Raw genomic sequence first — 19,046 nt, 5'->3', positions numbered from 1 at the left:
GCCACGCAGCCAGTCGCCGGATCCGTGCGATTTTCCCGTCTCCCTCCCCCACAACCTCGTCACTTTGCACTCTGCATGCACCTCAGGCCCGTAAACAATGTTTCCTCGAATAGAAAAGAAGCACGTTCGTGTGAAAAGATCTTTATTTGGGGATGGAGAGCGCGGAGCCTCACAACAGGCGCAGTTAGTGTCACGGTCACGGTGCTGGCCTCACAGCTGGGCCGCCGTCCCTTCGTGGGTCCCAGTGATCAGGTAAAAGCATCAGCTTCCACTTACAGTTAAAAACACAGCAGCTTTTCCAGAAAAAACTAGCTGCCAAAATTGTCTCCAGAACTCATTTGTCTAAGATCTGAAATGCCTTGTAATACCTGTATCATTAAATCAATATCTGACACACCACAGTATGTAGAGTTCATCTTGGCTAATAGTTTTCTTATGAAATACCCTATTTTTGCTTCCTCATAAATAGACAAAAATGACCAAACATCACAAACACCTTCTTCATGGTTTACTGATATTTACAGAGAAAAGTCCATAATAGAACTCACAGTTGCAATCTATACATTAAATTATAAGTAATCGAACCCCTGCTACAAAAGCTATCTAGGTTGACCCGCGATAAAAACTGTCTACAGAGTTTAAATACATGAGAAATTACAAAAGAAGGAACTGGGGACCAGGAAGTGGTCTTCGCGTGTGAATCTAGAAGAACTCGCCCACATCTGCTCTCTTGTCGCGACATTTGCTCCGAGCTTTTGTTCGGGCTTTGAAGGCTGCGGAATTATATAAATGCTGGAATGGAGACAGGAAAACACGCGTGACCCACAGGCTTAGAAGGGCTTACAAAATATTAAAAAATATGAGAAGTGAACTAATTTGACCCTATAAATATTTTATGTTTATAAAACACACACATACAAAAAGAACAAGGGGAAATCAACACATACAATAGTGGCTCTCTATATTAAGAAAATTCCAGTGAAAAGAGTAAAAAGGAAAAAAAGTGCACCAACACTGAATCTGATCAAGGAAAAGTTGAATCCTGAATGTGGAAAAAAACTCCAACCATGCCGTCAATCACAAAACATGTGACGAAGTTCCATTTTAGTACCAAGCAGACTGACAAGTTCTTTACACCATGAACCCTGCTGTGGAGTGTGTGGCAGCTCCGTGCTCTGCCCGCTGGACGAGTAACTGGAAGGTAACTGGCAATGGGTCAGAGCCATGCCCCCGCCCTGGGCTCCCACACAAGGACTTGCTCCAAAAATAATGCAAAAGGAAAAAGTATGTGAAAATATGAGTATTTATTAAAAACCCAACCACCAATGATGTGGTCATAAAAAATGATTTAAAATTCTAAAAAAAGCCCTGACTGGTTTGGCTCAATGGCTAGAGCGTCAGCCTGTGGACCGAAGGGTCCCAGGTTCGATTCCAGTCAAGGGCATGTACCTTGGTTGCGGGCACATCCCCAGTGGGGGGTGTGCAGGAGGCAGCTGATCGATGTTCCTCTCTCATCGATGTTTGTAACTCTATCCCTCTCCCTTCCTCTCTGTAAAAAATCAATAAAATATATTTTTAAAAAAATTCTAAAAAAATATATAATTAAGCATGTCACACCTATTAGGATGGCTTAGTTATTTATATATTTTCATTGATTTCAGAGAAAAAGGGAGTGGGAGTAGGATAGCTTACCAGAGAGAGAGAGAGAGAGAGATCGCGTGCGCGGCTGCTGGGGCTGTGTTTGAGCGTCAACCTATGAACCAGGTGGTCATGGACACAAGTTTGGGTTGCAGGCTCGATCCCCAGTGTGGGGTGTGCAGGAGGCAGCCAGTCAAAGACTGGCTCTCATCTTTGATGTTTCTCTCTCTCTCTCTCCCCCTCTCCCTTCCTCTCTGAAATCAATAAAAATATATTTTAAAAAAGTATTAAAAAATGTCACCAAAGGTTACATTACTTAAAAAAAGAGAGAATCACAGTGCTGGCCAGGGTGCAGGGATAGACCTCATAGATTGCCGTGAGAATGCAAAAGGGGCAGCTGCTATAGAAAAGCAGGGCCATTTCTTAAAAAGTTAAACATAGAATTACCATATGGCCCAGCACTCCCACGCCTAAGCATTGACTTGAACGCACCGAGAACAGGTACTCTAACAAACCTACACAATGTCCACAGCAGCTACACAGGGACAAGGGGACAAGTGGGCACAGCCCCATGTCCATCAGCTGCTGCAGGACACGCGCGTGTCGCACATGGGAACGGAGGGCTGAGGCAGGGGCCCTGCCACACCCGTGATGAAGTGAGCAGCGGGCTGCTGTGAGGAGAGCCGGCAGGATGCCATGGAGCACTCCAGCACTGGGGGGGTGGGGGGGGGCGCGGGCGGGCGTGGGGGGTGCAGGCTCCATGGTTCTCCTTTGAGGAGATGAAATGTTCTGGGACTGGGCAGGGGTGTGGCTGGGCAACACTGAATACACCAAATGCCACTGGATTACCCACTTTCCAAGAGTCTTACGTAACGGGAATTTACCGCAGGGAAAAAGGAAGAATGTAACTCGGGAATTCTCAACTGCTAGCAGGAGGAATGAATTGCTAGCTCCCGGGCTCTTTAGCTCCCTCATCGTAAAATGAGCCAGGTACTTGCTCAGTGATCTGCACCAAAGCAGCACTGTGTTAATATTTATCCTTTAATTAAAAAACTTCACAGAAAAGTAAACAAAATGAAAATAACGCCTACGCTAGGATAACCGGATACGGGCGAGAAGTCTGCGTCTGAGCCGCGCACTCTCCACGCGGTTCAGCGTCCGCTTCCGGAGCCTGGTCTGCGCCAGGGAGAACCGCCCAGGCCCCGCCACGCCCGCCCCTGCAGAACAGCCCACAGCGCCGTGCAGGGCAGCTCCGAGGCCGCGAGCGGAGAACACCTACCCTTTCGAAGCGGGAGATCTTCATCGTTTTCAGTGTTGCAGCATCGAGCATCACCGGGGGCCCCAGTTCAAACACGTGGCGAAGGAATTCGTTCGCCTTTGAAAAGGAAAAGGTGAGAGGCTCGGATGAGCCCAGCTGTTCTGCTGCAGAAAGTGGGTCTGGCGGGGCAGGTGTGCGAGGGGTAGCTGTGCACTGGGTCACGACGGCCCTCTCACTAGGAGACCCTGTTCCCAAGGCCTTGAACCTGGAGCTACGCCCCCCGTTTCCACAAAGATCCCGGTGCTCTCTGGGGACACAGACGGAGCCACGGGACACGTTCCCTGTCCTGGCATGTCACCCTCCGTGTCCCGCTCTGTGTCACGTCTGCACATGCCGAGAGCATTCCGCACACTCACTAACCGCACAGCCATTAGCAGCCACCTCCCAAGCTCCCCCAACTTCAGGGCAAGCAGAAGCCGCCGCTCACCTGCAGGTGGTACTGCAGGCCGGAGCCCAGGACCTCCTTGAACGTGTCGTAGGTGTGCTTCTTGACCCAGCAGTCGATGTACATGCGCTCAGGACCAAACTTAACCGTTTCTGTTGGAAAATCCCGATCCTGGCCAATAGGAAAACCAAAATTGTAAGAGGAAATAAAAGGCTGAAGAGGCCCCACACCAACACAGTTCCCAACACACACACACACACACACACACACACACACACACACACACACACACACACCGAGATCCGGGAAGGTGTGGTGGGACTGAAACCCGTCCCTGGGACGTGTGCGGACGCAGACGCACTGCCCACCCCCTGCCCCGCCTGAGGCAGGGTTTCTCTGGGTGGCAGACCTGCAGGCACCGCTCAGTGTGGGTGAGCTGTAACGGCAGCCACACTGTTGTGCACGTTTTTCAATTTCAACGCCACCCAACCAACCTGAAGAAAAGTCAACCATCTGTACGGGCAGAAACTGTAGGGCATCTCGTTCTAGAGTTACAGATACTGAGGGATATACACTCTTCCCACAGCCGGAGCCTGTGGCTGCCCTGTGGCTACACACTCAGATAGGGGAGTAGTCTTGATACTCGGGGCTACCACCACCCTGATGAGAACAAGGTGAGTCCTCAGCTGGATGTCTGCTCAAGTGAGCCTTGTTTTAGAAGATAAAACCCAGAGGAAGTTTCATTAACCCCAAGTTTAGATCCTAGGGTCGGGGTGGGGAACCTCCTTTCTGCCAAGGGCCACGTGGGTACTTATCACACCACTCACTTCCCATAATTCACTCCATATGAACGTGTGCTGCTAGGACAAGCTCCTGGACTTACTGACTTGGCAGTCCCGCCTGCGGTGGCCGCGGCAGGGCCAGACCCAATGGCTTCACAGGCCTTGGAGGGCCCCCGGGCCGGACCTCCCACCCCGTCCTCGAGGAGCTCTGTCACTTGCAGCCGAGGTTTTACTGCTAGAGCACAGGCGGCAGCGAGGAAAGCAGCCCGGCCGCTGCATGAGCCGGGAACCACCACACCTGGCCCGAGCACCTGTGCCAGCTCCCATTCTAGTCCCACAGGAGGTCGGTGAACGGCTCTGGCGATGCACTTAGTGAAGAACCACCTGCATAGCCAAGACGTACTTTTACCTGCACACGCGCACACACACACGGGCACACACACACACATGCACGCACACGGGCACACGCACACACACATGCGCGCACACACATGTCACTGGACTGTGGTCCACACTAAGACGGCCTTTCGCCGACAGCGTACCTTCCCCAGTCATTCCTACCCCGACCTTTCCAAAGCCACCTGCCTGCAGGCAGACGGCAGAGGCCAGAGCAGGGCCCGGAGCATCGGACAACGGCTTTAAGGTCTTGTTAAAACGCTGGACTTGGTTATTTCAGCTTTTAGGGGCTTTAAGCTCCTGAGGGGCAGGCGATAAGTCACCCTTCACACAGAAGCACTACCCTAAGTATGTCTGTGCTAAGTACTGTTGCTTAAGTCACGGCCAAGTACACCCCAGTGAAGTAATTTCTATCACTACGAAAATGTTTAACTGCTTAAACTTAATAAAATACCTTTACACATCAGAATTAAAAGTAGAAGTCTTGCCTGGCCAGTGTTGCTTAGGGGTTGAGCACCAACCTATGAACCAGGGGGTCACGGTTTGATTCCCGGTCACAGCACAGGCCCAGGTTGCAGGCTCGACCCCCAGTGGGGGGCGTGCAGAAGGCAGCCGATCCATGATTCTCTCTCATCATGGATGTTTCTCTCTCTCTCCCTTCCTCTCTGAAATCAATGAAAATATATTTTGAAAAAGAAAGAAAAATAGAAGTCTTCATTTCTGTTGTTGAAAACCCACTCAGTATCGAAATGAGAGAATTGTTTTGGTCACAGGTGAGGTTCAGTGACCCACCGCCCCTCTGGCCGGAACTCTGCCGGCGCCCGGCTCACCTCCACGGCCCGCAGCACGTCCCTGAACACCGACCGCTGCTTCCGCTTGTCCACTTTGGCCCGGTGCTTATTGCCGTCGGTCGCCAGGGCCCTCAGCATCTCGGTCAGAGACTCCATGTCCTCGTAAAGGAAGTCCTGCGGGAACATACTAGGTGAGTGTGACCGGTTCCTCCCCCGCATCCTCTGCAGCTGGCAGCCCACGTGGCAGATGCCCAGCAGTGCAGCCCAAAACACAAACCTCGCGCTGCTTTGCTGATACGGGTACACAGAAACACTCATTCTCATGCAGGATTTACCCAGAAATCCTGGCCACAAGATGGCAGATCCCACTCATCAACTAAAATCCCCTCCCAAGCACAGCCAGGCGCACCGGAAAGGCTGCTCCTGCTGCCTCAGACGGAGCTGGGTTCAGGGCCGGTGGAGTCAGGCGCACACACGTCCGTTCATCCTGTCCTTTCTCGTCCCCACATTCCCAGGCGTCCACAGATCCATCCCAAGCTCAGCAGCCCGGGGAGCCTTCCAAAGCACCTGGGGTATGACGCACCGGCATGTTTCCAACAGGCACGAAGCGTCTACCCACATGCACCCAGGCAACCACACCCACGAAGGGAAGGCGTTTCAATCCCACTCGGCGGGAGCCCCACACGACCACGAGGTGCTGCTCCAGAGCCCACGGGGCCCTGCGACAGTGCCAGTGGCTGCCCTCCATGAAGCTCTTATTCCGGGTGGTGGCTCTTACTGTTGATCCTATCACACGCGTCCCCATCTCTCCTCCTCTGCCGCCCATAGTTCTATCTTACAACCACGTTAAAAACCAAGAGATGAGCGGAGGTTATCTAGTTGACCCAAACGAGAACAGACACTTAGGGAAGAGAAGGTGCGCAACCCCAGTTCTGCTATGAACGCCTGGTTAGCATTTCCTAACGCGCGGCAATAATCATTTAACATCCTATTCAAATGAGCAGCTCTTTTTCTGGGCATTCTTCAAACTGTGTATATAATTGTTTAATCTCGAAAGCATAAATGTGATTACTTTTAATATCTGGAATGAAAAAGAATATTACACTGATGGAAAATGAGGTTGAAACTAAAATAACAGACATTCTAACTTGCAAGCACATATTTTCTTCTTGTCGATATTTTAGAGATTGAATATCATCCACTGTTCTAACAAATGTTTTCTTCAAATGCTCCACTTCAGCCTCCTATGTCTGAGTTAGCTGGAGACAACGCCCATTAAGACTCGTATCTAGAAGAGCAATTACCGAAGCGGATGAGGTAGTAAAGCAGATCAAAGTTATATTGATCTGTTTTAAATCCCAATAAATCCGACTCCATCTTAACAAGAGGGGAACAGTCTTGCTTGCAGTGGCAAGTACATTCAGGCACCAGCAGTTTCCTGCGTATATCACCGACTACGTGTTTTTTTTATAGTATTGTCAAAAAAAGAGAATGTATGAAAGATTTTAAATACATGTGGAAGAATAAAGCTGCAAGTAAGAAAGCTACACATCCCTTAGTTTGTCCTAAGATCTAGGGACCCAGCAGGGGGTCTCAGCACTCGCACCCCCCAAGGCCAGTCTCTCGGCTCCCAGGTGGTCATCACCGCTGGGCCCGTTTCATCCCCGTCCCCAGCCGGCTCTGGGTGACTCAGCGCCACACGCTTGCGGAGAGGCCCCTCATGAGTATCAACACACTCTTCACCAGCTCCTGGTCAGTTCACGGACACCCTCCACCCCCACCTCCACCGCTCACTCCTTCCAGAAAGCTTATTCACTTCCTCATCAGAAGGAACAAACGAAACGCTCGGTTCTATTGCAGAAGCCGGTGCACTGGTGTCTGGACAGGGGCCTGGGCCCGATGAAACCCTCGGGCTCCCGCACGTTCACTGGGCAGGGACCTAGGATGTGCACAGAGTTCCACAAACCAGCTCAATGCGTGTAACTGCATTCGTGGTTCGTTCACTCTAAGAAGCAGTTGGAGAGGGAAGAGGGGAGCTCGTCTGGCAGGAGAGGAACCAAGGATAGACGCGACGGCGGTGGCTGGGCCTGCGGTTAGGGAGCCGTTCACTCGCTGGGCAACAGCAGCCTGATCACTCAACCCGAGTGGTTTCTCACGGAGAATCCTGAGCCACTGACAGCACAACCCCTCCTTCTCCCTCCCACCTGCTCTCCTTCAGAAAAAGGAGGGGGGCAGGAAGGGCACTTCCCAGACATAAGCTTCCAGTCTGAACATCTTTCACACAGGCCGACGGGATGTGCAGGACGAGGGCCGCCAGAGCAGTGCGAGTCTCAGTGGGTTACTCACTGCTAGTAACTCAACCGCACAAGTTTCATTCTCAAAACAGTCTTTCTCCTTAAATTACAGACCTAGTACGTAACCCAAGATCCACACCAAGGTCAGGAGCAGGATGGCCAACTGTCCCGTCAGCCGGAGACGGGGTGTCCAAGAGCACAGGACTCTGAGTGCGGACCCGGGACACTCCAAGACGGTGGGTGCCTGTCAGATCCAACCCCCGCCCCCCCGGAGCCGACCGTGGTGGTGATACCCATGAGACGATGGGGGGCCCGTCTAAAGGGCCAGGTCTGCACCGTTAGTCAAAGAGCAGTGACGGAACCCACCTGATCCCAAATCTGTGCTGACTTAACAGATCATCCACCATTTGTCTAACATTCATGATGAAGCGCCATGCCCGCAGCACCTCGATGTGCCCGCAGCCCCCAGTGCAGACGCGTGCTCCCCACGTAGGAGGAGCACCCGAGCCTCGGGCAGCAGACCGCACAGCGGGGTGTAAGGGACTTCATCCCAAAGCTGCCCTGCCCACCCTCTGGTTTCCGGGTTGCAGGCATCCCATGGCCGCTGCCGAGACGCAGGCGATGGGCCACCAGAGCTCCCTGGGGCCGGGCTCCGGTCCCCCCACACTGGCCCAGGAGGGTGCTCGCCGGGTACTCACGCTCTCCATTCCCCGGGCCAGTTCCAACAGCAGCGCCAAGGTCTCCCCGGCCGCGATCCTCATGTTCACGTCGTCCGAAGACAGGAGGCTCGGGAGCTTATGGAAATGCCTAGAAAACAGGCAGTCGTCACACTGTGAACACAAACCATGTCCTCGATAAACGCGCTTATAAAACCTGAGGCCAATGACACGTACGTCTCCAGCCTCTTCTTCAGCTCGCTGGCGGGGCAGATGGTGAGCAGCAGCGCCCAGGCCAGGAGCGCGCTGACGGGGAGCCCGCTGCTGGGGCCGCTGCCGAGAACCAGGGCGTCCTTCTCCTTGAGGCCGGCCTTGGAGAAGAGGCTCTCCAGGCAGTCCAGCGCCGCGTACAGCTCCTAGCGCGAGAACAGAGCCGGTGAGCCTCTCAAATGAGAAACGGGAAGGGAGCTGCAGCCAAAGGCTCTCTACTCACAGTGATGTCGTCTGTGGCAACGAAACAGCAAACGCCAAAGCACGTGGCACACTAAAAAAATAAAAATAAAAAAAATAAATACACACACACACACACACACATTAATGTCTGCCATGTTGTATTAATTCTACATCTTCCTGCTGTTATAATTCAATGTGAGCATTTTCTCAACTGCACGCCTACATCAGGGCCCAACACAGTGTTAGAGAGGAGACGGCAGGACCAAGACTAAGGGAAGGGCTGGGTGTGGCTCAAGCTCTGCTACCGAGCTCTGACGTCAGGAACTCAGTCACCGCTTTCGTTTCCCTAGCGGATCTTTGCAAACTTCAATTCCAATCAAAGACACACGAGGCTTGGCATTTGGGATAAAGAAAACTACTTTCCCTATTCAAAACCTTTAATTTATTGTTATTTTTTAAAGCCACCTGTATGTTTTCTATAGCTGCCATAAGAAACTTAGTGGCTTCAGCAACACAAATTTATTCTCTTATAGATCTGGAAGGCCGCAGTCTGAAATTGGGTTTTCTAAAATCAAGGTGTGGGCAGGGCTGCGTCCCTTCTGGAGGTGCTAGGGGAGAGCCTGTTTCCTGGCTTTTCTAGCTCCGAGAGTTGCCTGCATCCCTTTGTCATGGCCCCTGGGCATCACTGCAACTTTCCCCTTTCTTCACCACATCCACTACCTCTATTAAAAACCTTTAAATCAGCGGTTCTCAACCCTTTGGCGGTCGAACGACCCTTTCACAGGGGTCGCCTAAGACCATCCTGCATATCAGATATTTATATTACGATTCATAACAGTAGCAACATTACAGTTATGACGTAGCAACGAAAATAATTTTATGGTTGGGTCACAACGAGGAACTGTATTTAAAGGGCCAGAAGGTTGAGAACCACGGCTTTAAATCATTAAGTTTGCTATAGGTTTTTAAAATCATTTATATGCATTTGTTTTAATGTAGAGTTTACTTTGAAAACTTCTAAAAAATAAATCAACTTTCAAAAAAATAAGCAACCAGCAGCAGAAATCTCATAAAACTTAAGTAATCATCCTCCAACTTCTCCCCTAAAGAAGCATTTCATGCCGAAACCGGTTTGGCTCAGTGGATAGAGCGTCGGCCTGCGGACTGAAAGGTCCCAGGTTCAATTCTGGTCAAGGGCATGTACCTGTGTTTCGGGCACATCCCCAATAGGAGATGTGCAGGAGGCAGCTGATCGATGTTTCTCTCTCATCGATGTTTCTAACTCTATCTCTCTCCCTTCCTCTCTGTAAAAAATCAATAAAATATATTTTTAAAAAAAAAGAAGCATTGCATTAGCTCTGATTTTTCTTACTTTGGAACGTGCTGAAAAGAGGCTGGGAACCCCGTACCTGCCTTTGGTTGGAGGAAAGGGAAGCCCCACCAGGCGGTGAGACTCCTTCCTCCCTTTCCTCGGGCTGTCACTAGACTCCCTCCTGCTGTCCCGGGGTCACGGAGGCTGGTCTCCCAGGTCTCGCCCAAACCAACACGTGCAAATCCCTCAGACTCACTGTTTGCCTCGCCTGGATGCTAGCTGTTCCGTCGCAAATGATTTTCTTCAGGATCGGTCCCAGGGTCTTCAAAACCTCTTCGCTTTCGATCCCGGGGCCCAGCTGAACGCAGAGGACAGACGCCAGGGCTGCGGCTGCGCGCTGCTCGTCGCTCTTCCCTGCGGGGAGCCAGGAGACAACTGCGATGAGTGCTTCCAAGCACCCATGTATGAAGGCAGCGACTTCCAAATACATCCCACCGTGGATGGGACCCGGAGCACTCAGGTCGTGCTCCACCACAGACAGGCTCTGACATGAGTGGTAACCCAGTGTGAAGCCAGAGCTCAGCTCTGGACACAGACTCTGCTCGAATCCTAGACCCAATGCTTAGCCACGATCACCACCTCATCCCTCTTCCGCGGGCAACAGACCCCTCCTCTGTGACCTGCAGGGGGACGCCGACCTGCGGGAGTGCTATCACAGTTCAGACAATAAGGACCCTCCCTGCACCCCGAGGCGAGGGCACCAGCCCCGACTTCCTCTCCCGAGCATGGCAGGGGCACCAGCTCACGGGGCCAAGGAAACTTGCAGGGGCCCCAGTGGGATGAAAACCGAAGCTCTTTCAACCACAGAGATACATTCTATAAAGGTGTAGGTTATTACCTGATAAACTGAAAATGGGTAAAATATGCCGGTTGAAATGGAATTGCTAAAGGTCACCTAGCCCAGCTACCTCATAGGAGACAGTTTCCATGGAAACACCTTTAACAAAGCCACTGTAGCATCCGAAACAGTTGGCTCTATAAGGACAGCTCTAACCAAGTTCCATGAGCTTCGACAGTCTCCGCCCGGGCCTTCTCTATGCTGCATGAGCGAGTTAGGCAAAGCGCTCCAACCCCAGCAGGACCAAGCTCCCCGAGGCAGTGAGAATAAGGAATGGAGCGCATCTCATTCAGTTCAGAGGAACACGTGTGCTTCCCACGTGGTTTGTGCTGGAAATATGTTGTTAATCAAGTCATAATAATGGAAGGTAATGATCTTCGTAACGTTTTCACTTGGCAAAATGAGTAAGGTGGCAGCCCCAAATCTTGCCAATTTTGGTGGTTCCTAAAACTGAAAAGTCTGGTAATGCCAGACATACTCTTTAAGGTCTTTCTTTATTCTTAAAGGTCCCATGATTATGACAATATGAATTCTAGAATCTCTATTATAAAGTCCAAAACTCAAATATCCCAAGGGGTAACCTGAAAATGACATCAGCCACAGGCACGGCTGTTTTAAATAAGTACAAGGGAAATAAGCTAGAAAATTATGGTCCTTTTTCAATTTCAGGAAAATAAATGGCTTTTTTAACGCTAGCTTTAGTTGACATCTGACCCTGTTCCCAGCCTTCCTGCTGCCCAGGACAGCAGCACCCCTGGTCTGATCCGACAGGACGACGACCCCGGGCTGTTATCACAGACAACACGGAGCTTAGGGAGTCTGGCTTCGAGCTGACAGCGTGTGTTCCTGACAACGGGAGCTGCAGGGCAGGCCGTCTCCAGGGCCGTGGCAGAGAGGGAGCCGGCTGGCGCTTCGGCGCCAGGACAGTACCTTTCTTCAGGCAGCGCTCGATGCTGTCGGTCAGAGTCATCCTTCTTTCCAGGAGGAACTCGGAGAGCAGCTTGGAAGCCAGGGCGCTCCGCAGGCCCTCGAGGGCCGCCTGCCTGGTCTTGGCGCTGTTGGGAACAAGCGCCGTCAGTGACTGTCAAACGGAGCTTGTCTCCCCTCCTGCGTTTTTTGTTTACAGATTTTAAAAATCTGTCATCAGCGCTAAACATTTTTTAATAACGTACTTTTCATCTACACTCACCTTATTACACAAAAGATTCTAAGCTGCTCTAGATCACAGCATTTTCCTGTTTATAGTTTAAAACCACAACTTTAAATGACCGCATGGCATTTTATAATTTCAATGGGCAGGACATGCTCTGCTGTATTACATATTCCATGAATACCCTCCACATTTAAAGTAAACGCACATCTTACTTCACACTACAAAAGCCTCGAGTTCCTGTCCCATGCCCTGGGCTTTTAATTCCGTTGGTTTTAAGCGAGTTCTAGAGCCATGGGAAGTAGGAAAATGACTAGCTTCATATTTTTCATGACCCTAACAAAACTGTGACCAAGAGGCTTACAGGAAAGTCCAGCTGTCCTTTCTAGAACATTAACTCTTAATTCAACACATCCATCCAGGTTGCAGTCAGACAGTGACGGGAATTATGCTAGAGCAGTGGTTCTCAACCTTCCTAATGCAGTTCCTCATGTTGAGGTGACCCCCAACCATAAAATTACTTTCGTTGCTACTTCAGAACTGTAATTTTGCTAGTTATGAATCGTCATGTAAATATCTGATATGCAGGATGTATTTTCATTGTTACAAACTGAACATAATTAAGCATAGTGATTCATCACAAAAACAATATGTAATTATATATGTGTTTTCCGATGGTCTTAGGCGACCCCTGTGAAAGGGTCGTTCGACTCCCAAAGGGGTCGCGACCCACAGGCTGAGAACCGCTGTGCTAGAACATCCACAATCGGAGTCAATCTAAATTCTAAGGCACGTTTCTACCCACATCCAAAGTCCAAAGAAACAAGAATCACTTAGACATCCAAAGCAAACAAATCAAGCTTACAATCCCACAGACCACATTGTTAAGTCAGAGGCCTGCCCACGGGGCACAGGGTGCTGACGAACAGCCATGGGGAAAGTCTCCAGTGCGCTCTACCTCTTATCCAGGGTCAGGTCAATGAAGCCCTTCAGCTTGTACTCCAAGTCTTCTTGCGTCCCTTCCTCATCCAGAACTTCTGGTCCTAGGGAACAACAGGGACCAACCAGCCGCTGTTAGTCCAGTGGCAGGAGAGCAGCTGGGGACAGTGCTAGGACACCTTGGGCACAAGAACTCCCCCACCAAAAGCATCGGTCTAAACTGCCAACGGAATGTAAAAGGCATACCGTCTTCAGCAAAACTGGAAGGATCGCTGTAACCACTGCAGTGGCTCATGGTTTCAATCGATGCATCCTCGTCACTGAAAGGTTGAATATTTCGATGCTGGCCACCTGGGAAGTCAACAGAGGTGGAGGTAAGAAACTTTGCAGCCATCGATGCAAATATTTAACTTGAGAATCTTAGTAGTTACTTAAGGGGAATCCAGTCATAAAAACCCAAAACTGCCCTAACCGGTCTGGCTCAGCGGATAGAGCGTCGGCTTGAGGACTCAAGGGTCCCAGGTTCGATTCCGGTCAAGGGCATGTACCTTGGTTGTGGGCACATCCCCAGTAAGGGGGTGTGCAGGAGGCAGCTGATCGATGTTTCTCTCTCATCGATGTTTCTAACTCTCCCTCTCCCTTCCTCTCAGTAAAAAATCAATAAAATATATTTAGCCGAAACCGGTTTGGCTCAGTGGATAGAGTGTCGGCCTGCGGACTGAAAGGTCCCAGGTTCGATTCCGGTCAAGGGCATGTACCTAGGTTGCGGGCACATCCCCAGGGGGTGTGCAGGAGGCAGCTGATCGATGTTTCTCTCTCATCGATGTTTCTAACTCTCTGTCTCTCTCCCTTCCTCTCTGTAAGAAATCAATAAAAAATAAAAATAAAATAAAATAAAATAAAAAATAAATAAAATATATTTAAAAAACAACAAAAAAACCCCAAAACTTATTTAAGAAAACATGATTTTGTTATAAAAGAAGACACAAATATTTCTAAAATAACTCAATTCACCTAATATGTACTTCTGAGCATGAGCAATTTACAATATCCATCAACTTCAGAAATACATCAATCATCTGACCAGCAGCTCCAGATTACAGATGAAAAAACTACTTCCTAACCACAACCTCAAATCAGGAAGACAATGGAAATAGATCCAGAAATAAACTATGATGTCATAGGTCATCATAAGACCAAGACAAACATATTTTCCAACAAGTATGACTCGGGAAACAGTAACTGGTGAATGGGTTTTTTTGGATACACATGTCCTAAGTAAAGGAATTTAAGGAGTTACAGGATGGTAGTTTTATAGATGATAAGTTTTATAGATGATATATCAAATACCAAAATGTCCATTTTAAGCCTTTTTTCCCTCTGGGATCCGGTGGGGTTGCTGCTAATGTTTTGGTATTTGATATAGCCTGTTAGATAAATTACCTGTAAAAGAAAGGTTCTAACATAAGCAACGGTTTAAAAAGATCAGTGCTGTTACTAAAAATGAAAAATCTCCTTTTTTAAACTAGAATCTGTCAACTTCATTAACCTAAGTAATAAATCCATATTCCTAGTCATTGTGTTTTGTGGGAATTTCATATTAATAACAGGACTGCCCCGTCATGAATTACAATGAGCTCAAATAGCTCCCAAATTCTGCCCCAAAGTGGCCTCGAGTCACCTGATTTACCTGAGCCTGTTTCCTCATTAGATTGCCAAAAAACATGTGACACTGACTACCCTAAGGTAAGTTTTAAAGAAACCCTCTACACGTACGTTGCTTGTTGTTGGGTTGTTTATTTTTAATGGTGTTTTTCTTTATGTAAAAATCAAAACAGAGAACTTAGCAGATTTTTCTATCAGCAGAGGAAGCCGCCTTCCAATGTGCTGCTACCCTAAAGGGAATAAACTGCCAATCAAAACAGTAAGCCATAAAAATAAGCAATGCAGCCAAGACCCCAAAACTTCTTAGAGTGCTTAGGGCAAGAATAAACAAATAAACAAAGACCTATGACATCACTCTCTATTTCTGGATCTTCATTTGTTTCCAGGATGTGAAGTCATGGCAACAGCTGAGTCATCTGCTTAACTTTTACTAACATTTATTCACCAATTTACAATTTTCATATTCAGCCTATTTCTTATCTGTCAAGAAGACTATTCCTAGGCAGGATTTACTGAGCTCCCGTCTCTAAGTTTCCCATGACTTAAAGGGAATAGAGATTTTTTTAAAAAATCAAGGAAAAGAACCTTATATGAATGCCTAACATCTATGTCAGACTCACCCACCTTGTGACCCTAAGTGCCATTAATGAGGTGCAACTATAGACGCAAGGGCCTTCCTTCTTAGGGAGCTGACTCACTAACAAGGTGTTGTTTTCCCCTAAAAAACACCCTCTTCAAAGTAAGTGCTATCGCAACACCTGTATAATAGATCAATTTTATTACCTTCCTACAGCCCTCCACTAACTTTGGAAAATCCATGAAAGTAAAAGAAGTTGGTTATCGTTTTAAAAAATGTATTTTTATTGATCTCAGAGAGGAAGGGAGAGGGAGAGATAATGATGACAGAGAATCACTGGTCGGCTGCTTCCTGTACCGCCCTTATTTGGGACTGAGCCTGTAACCTGGGCATGTGCCCTGGCATGAAATGAACTGTGACCTCCGGTTCATAGGTTGACACTCAACCACCGAGTTATCTTATCTTGACTGTACATGTAAAGATCTCAAATGAACCCCATTTCTTCTAGATGCCATTTAAAAAGACCAACCAAGTAAGTGGTTTGTAAGTACAACTGTCTGACAATTTCCCATCTCGTCTATTAACTATTATTTATTCACTTATTTACTAAATAAGAAGTACATTAACATGGAACCAAATTAAAATTTTTAAAAAGCCAATCTCACCTCACAACCCTCTCGCCAGAGGCCGTCTCAGGTCGCAGATATTCAAAGCAAGCAGCCTTACAGACTAACCAGTCTTTCCCAGCTCACCGTGCTAAGTTTAAGCACCCTTCCCACGGGGAGTCATCGAAAAGGCAGCAGCAGGAAGACTGGCCATTCCACTGGGTGCCAGGAAGGAAGGAGGTCCCACAGGAAGCCCCAGACGGGAAGACAGGGTTGGTGATGGTTCCAGGCCATTAACCCCACCGGATCCCAATGGCTTCAGCTTGCCGCTTCCCCATGATTTGGGTCATCAACAAAAGGCAAACTTAAATAAAATAAGGACCTTCAAGACGGAAGGAAAATGTTTCCTTCAGAGGAAAAGCTGAACCACAAAAGGTTCAGAGGGATCCTCCGTTCACAGGGAGCAACCAGATGCCACCAACTCGTCATGTATTTTACACTTTGGTGATCAAGAACGAACTTGAGGAACATCAAGAGCATCCAAACCAAATGGAGAGCGAGAGAAAGAAAAGGGGGGAATGCGTTCACAGTAACCCCTTCCGAGTGTCAACTATTCAATGTCCTGCCACGATCACCAGCTTTCGTGCTAGAAACCCTCCGGGAAAGCCTTTCAAAGCCGGTTCCAGTCACCCCCAACGAGAAAACGCACTGAAGAAAAGCATCATTCTGAGGACCAGAGTGGCAACTATGTTGACAAATTTCTAAGGACCACAAGCCTCCCCCATGCGACTGTCTGAGGGTATTCCGTACTTAACTTCAAGCCTTCAAACAAGAACCACACGAGACGGCTTGCGCAGTGAGCTTTGCGCTTAGTGTGGTGTCGAGGAGGGGCTTTCTGCTTGAAGCCCTTTTGTTTTAACTGTGTAACTGGCCGCAGGGAATCAAAAGTCCAGTTAGGCAGCCACCCATCCTGGAAAAGCTGCCGCTGTGCAGCGGGGACACACCAGAAACTAAACTTTTGGCCAAGTGCAACCCGAGCTCACGCACCTCCCCTCTGGCCTCGGAGCAGAGAACCTCCAGGACAAAGGAGAACGCGGCTCTGCCCCGGGGCGGGCAGGTCGCCTCCCCGTGTCGCGGTGCGGCGCGGTGGGGGAGGGGAGGTTTCTGCAGGTGGCGCTTCAGGGTCGGGGCGAACCCGGGCTGGGACAGTGACCCCCACCCCTACCCCCGGGAGCCCCCGCCCCCGCCTGGCCAGGTGCGCACGCGGGAGGCGCGAGAAGGGAGCGGGAGGGGAGGCACATGGGCGCCTCTGCGTCACCCCGGCTCCAGCGCCCGAGGCCGGGCCGCGTGACCCAAGGGCCAGTCCAGACCCGGCAGACGTTTGGCATTCCCAGCAGGTCCACGTCGGCGCAGGCGGCCAAAGGCGACCCGTGACAGCAGGGGCGCACCCCCGGCTCTGCCCCACCCCGGGGAGAGGGCGCGCTGAGCAGGCACTGGCCTCCGAGGACACTTGCCCCCTCGCTCAGTGCCCAGTCACCCCGATCCCAGCCCGCTCCCGGGCCCAAGGACCCATTGCCCCCCCCTCCCCGCCCCCACCGCCAGTGCCCAAGAGTTCGGAGCGCACGCCAGCTCCAAATCGCGCGAGGTGCGGTCCCCGGGGCACGCTGGGAGTTGTAGTTCGTTAGGCCTGCCAGGCGCCACGCCGATGCACAGCTCGAGAAAGAAAGAACTACGACTCCCAGCGTGCCCCCGGCGAAAAGACGCGCCAGCCCGGCCGGCAACCGGGACACCGGCGGCGGCGAGACCCCCTCACCTGCCGTCGTCTCCGTCGCTGCAGCTGCCCCTGAGCCGCCGCCACCACCGCCGCCGCGGTGGGTAGTGTTCCGCTTCTTATTCTTCGGCATCGTGGGACGCCCGGTGCCGCGCAGACTCGGAGCTCAGCGAGGATCAGCCGATGGAGCTGCACTTTTTACTCGTGCGTCTGTGCGGCGGGCGGCTGAGCGGCGAGGCTTCGGCTAACAGAGGCGAGGAGCGGCGTGGGTGAGAGCGGGCGCTGGCGGCTGCAGAAATCCCGGTGAAGAGCTGTGATCGGAAACGATACATGTTTCTCTCTAGCGCGGGAGCTAAGGCGGGGCGGACGCGGCCACGACGCCTTAAGTAGCAGGACGGCCGCCTGTCACCGCATGTGGGTGGGGCTAAGACGCTCGCTAGCCAATCCCCGTGCCTCTCCCCACCGGCGAGGCCGCTGGACGCGGACTACCAATCCCATGCTGCCAGTGCCCCATCGGCGCCCCAGGAGCCAGTCTTGTTTGCCGCATTGGACTCTGGGAGATGTAGTACGCCCGGGGGACGTCCTCTCCCGGCTCCTCCCAAGGGCCTTTCCTGCGCCTTTGCCCCCTCCTGGCGGCCCCGCCCCTGCTTCCGGGCCGGCGGGGAATGGACCTGCAGTGGCCGAGGGTGGTGAGCAATGGGGCGGGTACGCGTGATGACGACAGCCCGCCGCCCAGTGAGAACTACGCCATTGGTGGCCCTTCCTCCAGCCGCTGGCGTTCTCCTCCGCTTTTACCTTTTCCCCGAATTCCCCTCGGCGGCCGTGGCGACGTTTCTGTGGCTGTAGCTGTTGAATTAGCTTAGTGATCGCCAGTAGCTATAGCTGAACTCTGGTTCGGGGCTGTGTGCCACAGAAAGGTGAGCTTAACCAGATGAGTCTAGCAGCTCATGTCCTTCTCTTATTCTAGACTGGAAAGATCTGGCGGTTCAGGGATCACATGTCTCACCTGCCAGGTAGGCGGTCAGGTTCAGGGTTAGTTTCTGGGAACATCACAGCTGGTAAAACAGACACGAGCTATAAATAGCACTAATCGCAGTGTTTTGTTGTTTTGTTTTCCCCCCCAAGGTGATCCTAGCTGTGCCTTCCTTGGTGCATTTGTCATGTATTTAGGACTTGTTGTTCCATTCGTGACACTGGCTGACTCACCTCTCCCCCTCTCTCCTGAGTTCCTCCTTTTCTTCCTCGCAGCCTGGAGCACATTTGCATCCGAAGGTCCCCATGCCCCTCAACCCCCTTCCTGCCTTCCCTCTGGGTGTTCACACTCCTGCTATTCTCCCACGAGTCCAAGTTCAAAATCCCACCTTCGTATGTGGTTTCCTTCTCCGTTGGGCACCACCCTCCCTCCAGGAATAATAA

The 19,046-nt window shown here is 50.7% G+C and overlaps 2 protein-coding genes across 2 annotated transcripts; both read right to left on the bottom strand.

Annotated features, from left to right (window-relative positions):
• Nucleotides 1-125: 125 nt before the first annotated feature.
• On the bottom strand, nt 126-17,821 carry IFRD1 (interferon related developmental regulator 1). Its single transcript, XM_059655890.1, has 12 exons — nt 17,673-17,821; nt 13,259-13,363; nt 13,032-13,116; nt 11,854-11,978; nt 10,282-10,439; nt 8,754-8,804; nt 8,498-8,676; nt 8,303-8,411; nt 5,350-5,484; nt 3,384-3,512; nt 2,918-3,013; nt 126-792 (listed from the first exon to the last, which is right to left on the bottom strand). The coding sequence occupies exons 1-12, from the start codon at nt 17,761-17,763 to the stop codon at nt 703-705; spliced, it is 1,353 nt and encodes a 450-aa protein (XP_059511873.1). The 5' UTR covers nt 17,764-17,821; the 3' UTR covers nt 126-702.
• Nucleotides 17,807-17,986, bottom strand: LOC132211200 (uncharacterized). Its single transcript, XM_059655900.1, has one exon. The coding sequence runs from the start codon at nt 17,960-17,962 to the stop codon at nt 17,807-17,809; it is 156 nt and encodes a 51-aa protein (XP_059511883.1). The 5' UTR covers nt 17,963-17,986.
• Nucleotides 17,987-19,046: the final 1,060 nt, after the last annotated feature.

This window comes from Myotis daubentonii, chromosome 10 (genome assembly GCF_963259705.1).
Source record: "Myotis daubentonii chromosome 10, mMyoDau2.1, whole genome shotgun sequence".
Taxonomy (NCBI): Eukaryota; Metazoa; Chordata; class Mammalia; order Chiroptera; family Vespertilionidae; genus Myotis; species Myotis daubentonii.
This window is presented reverse-complemented; position numbering and strand designations above follow the sequence as displayed.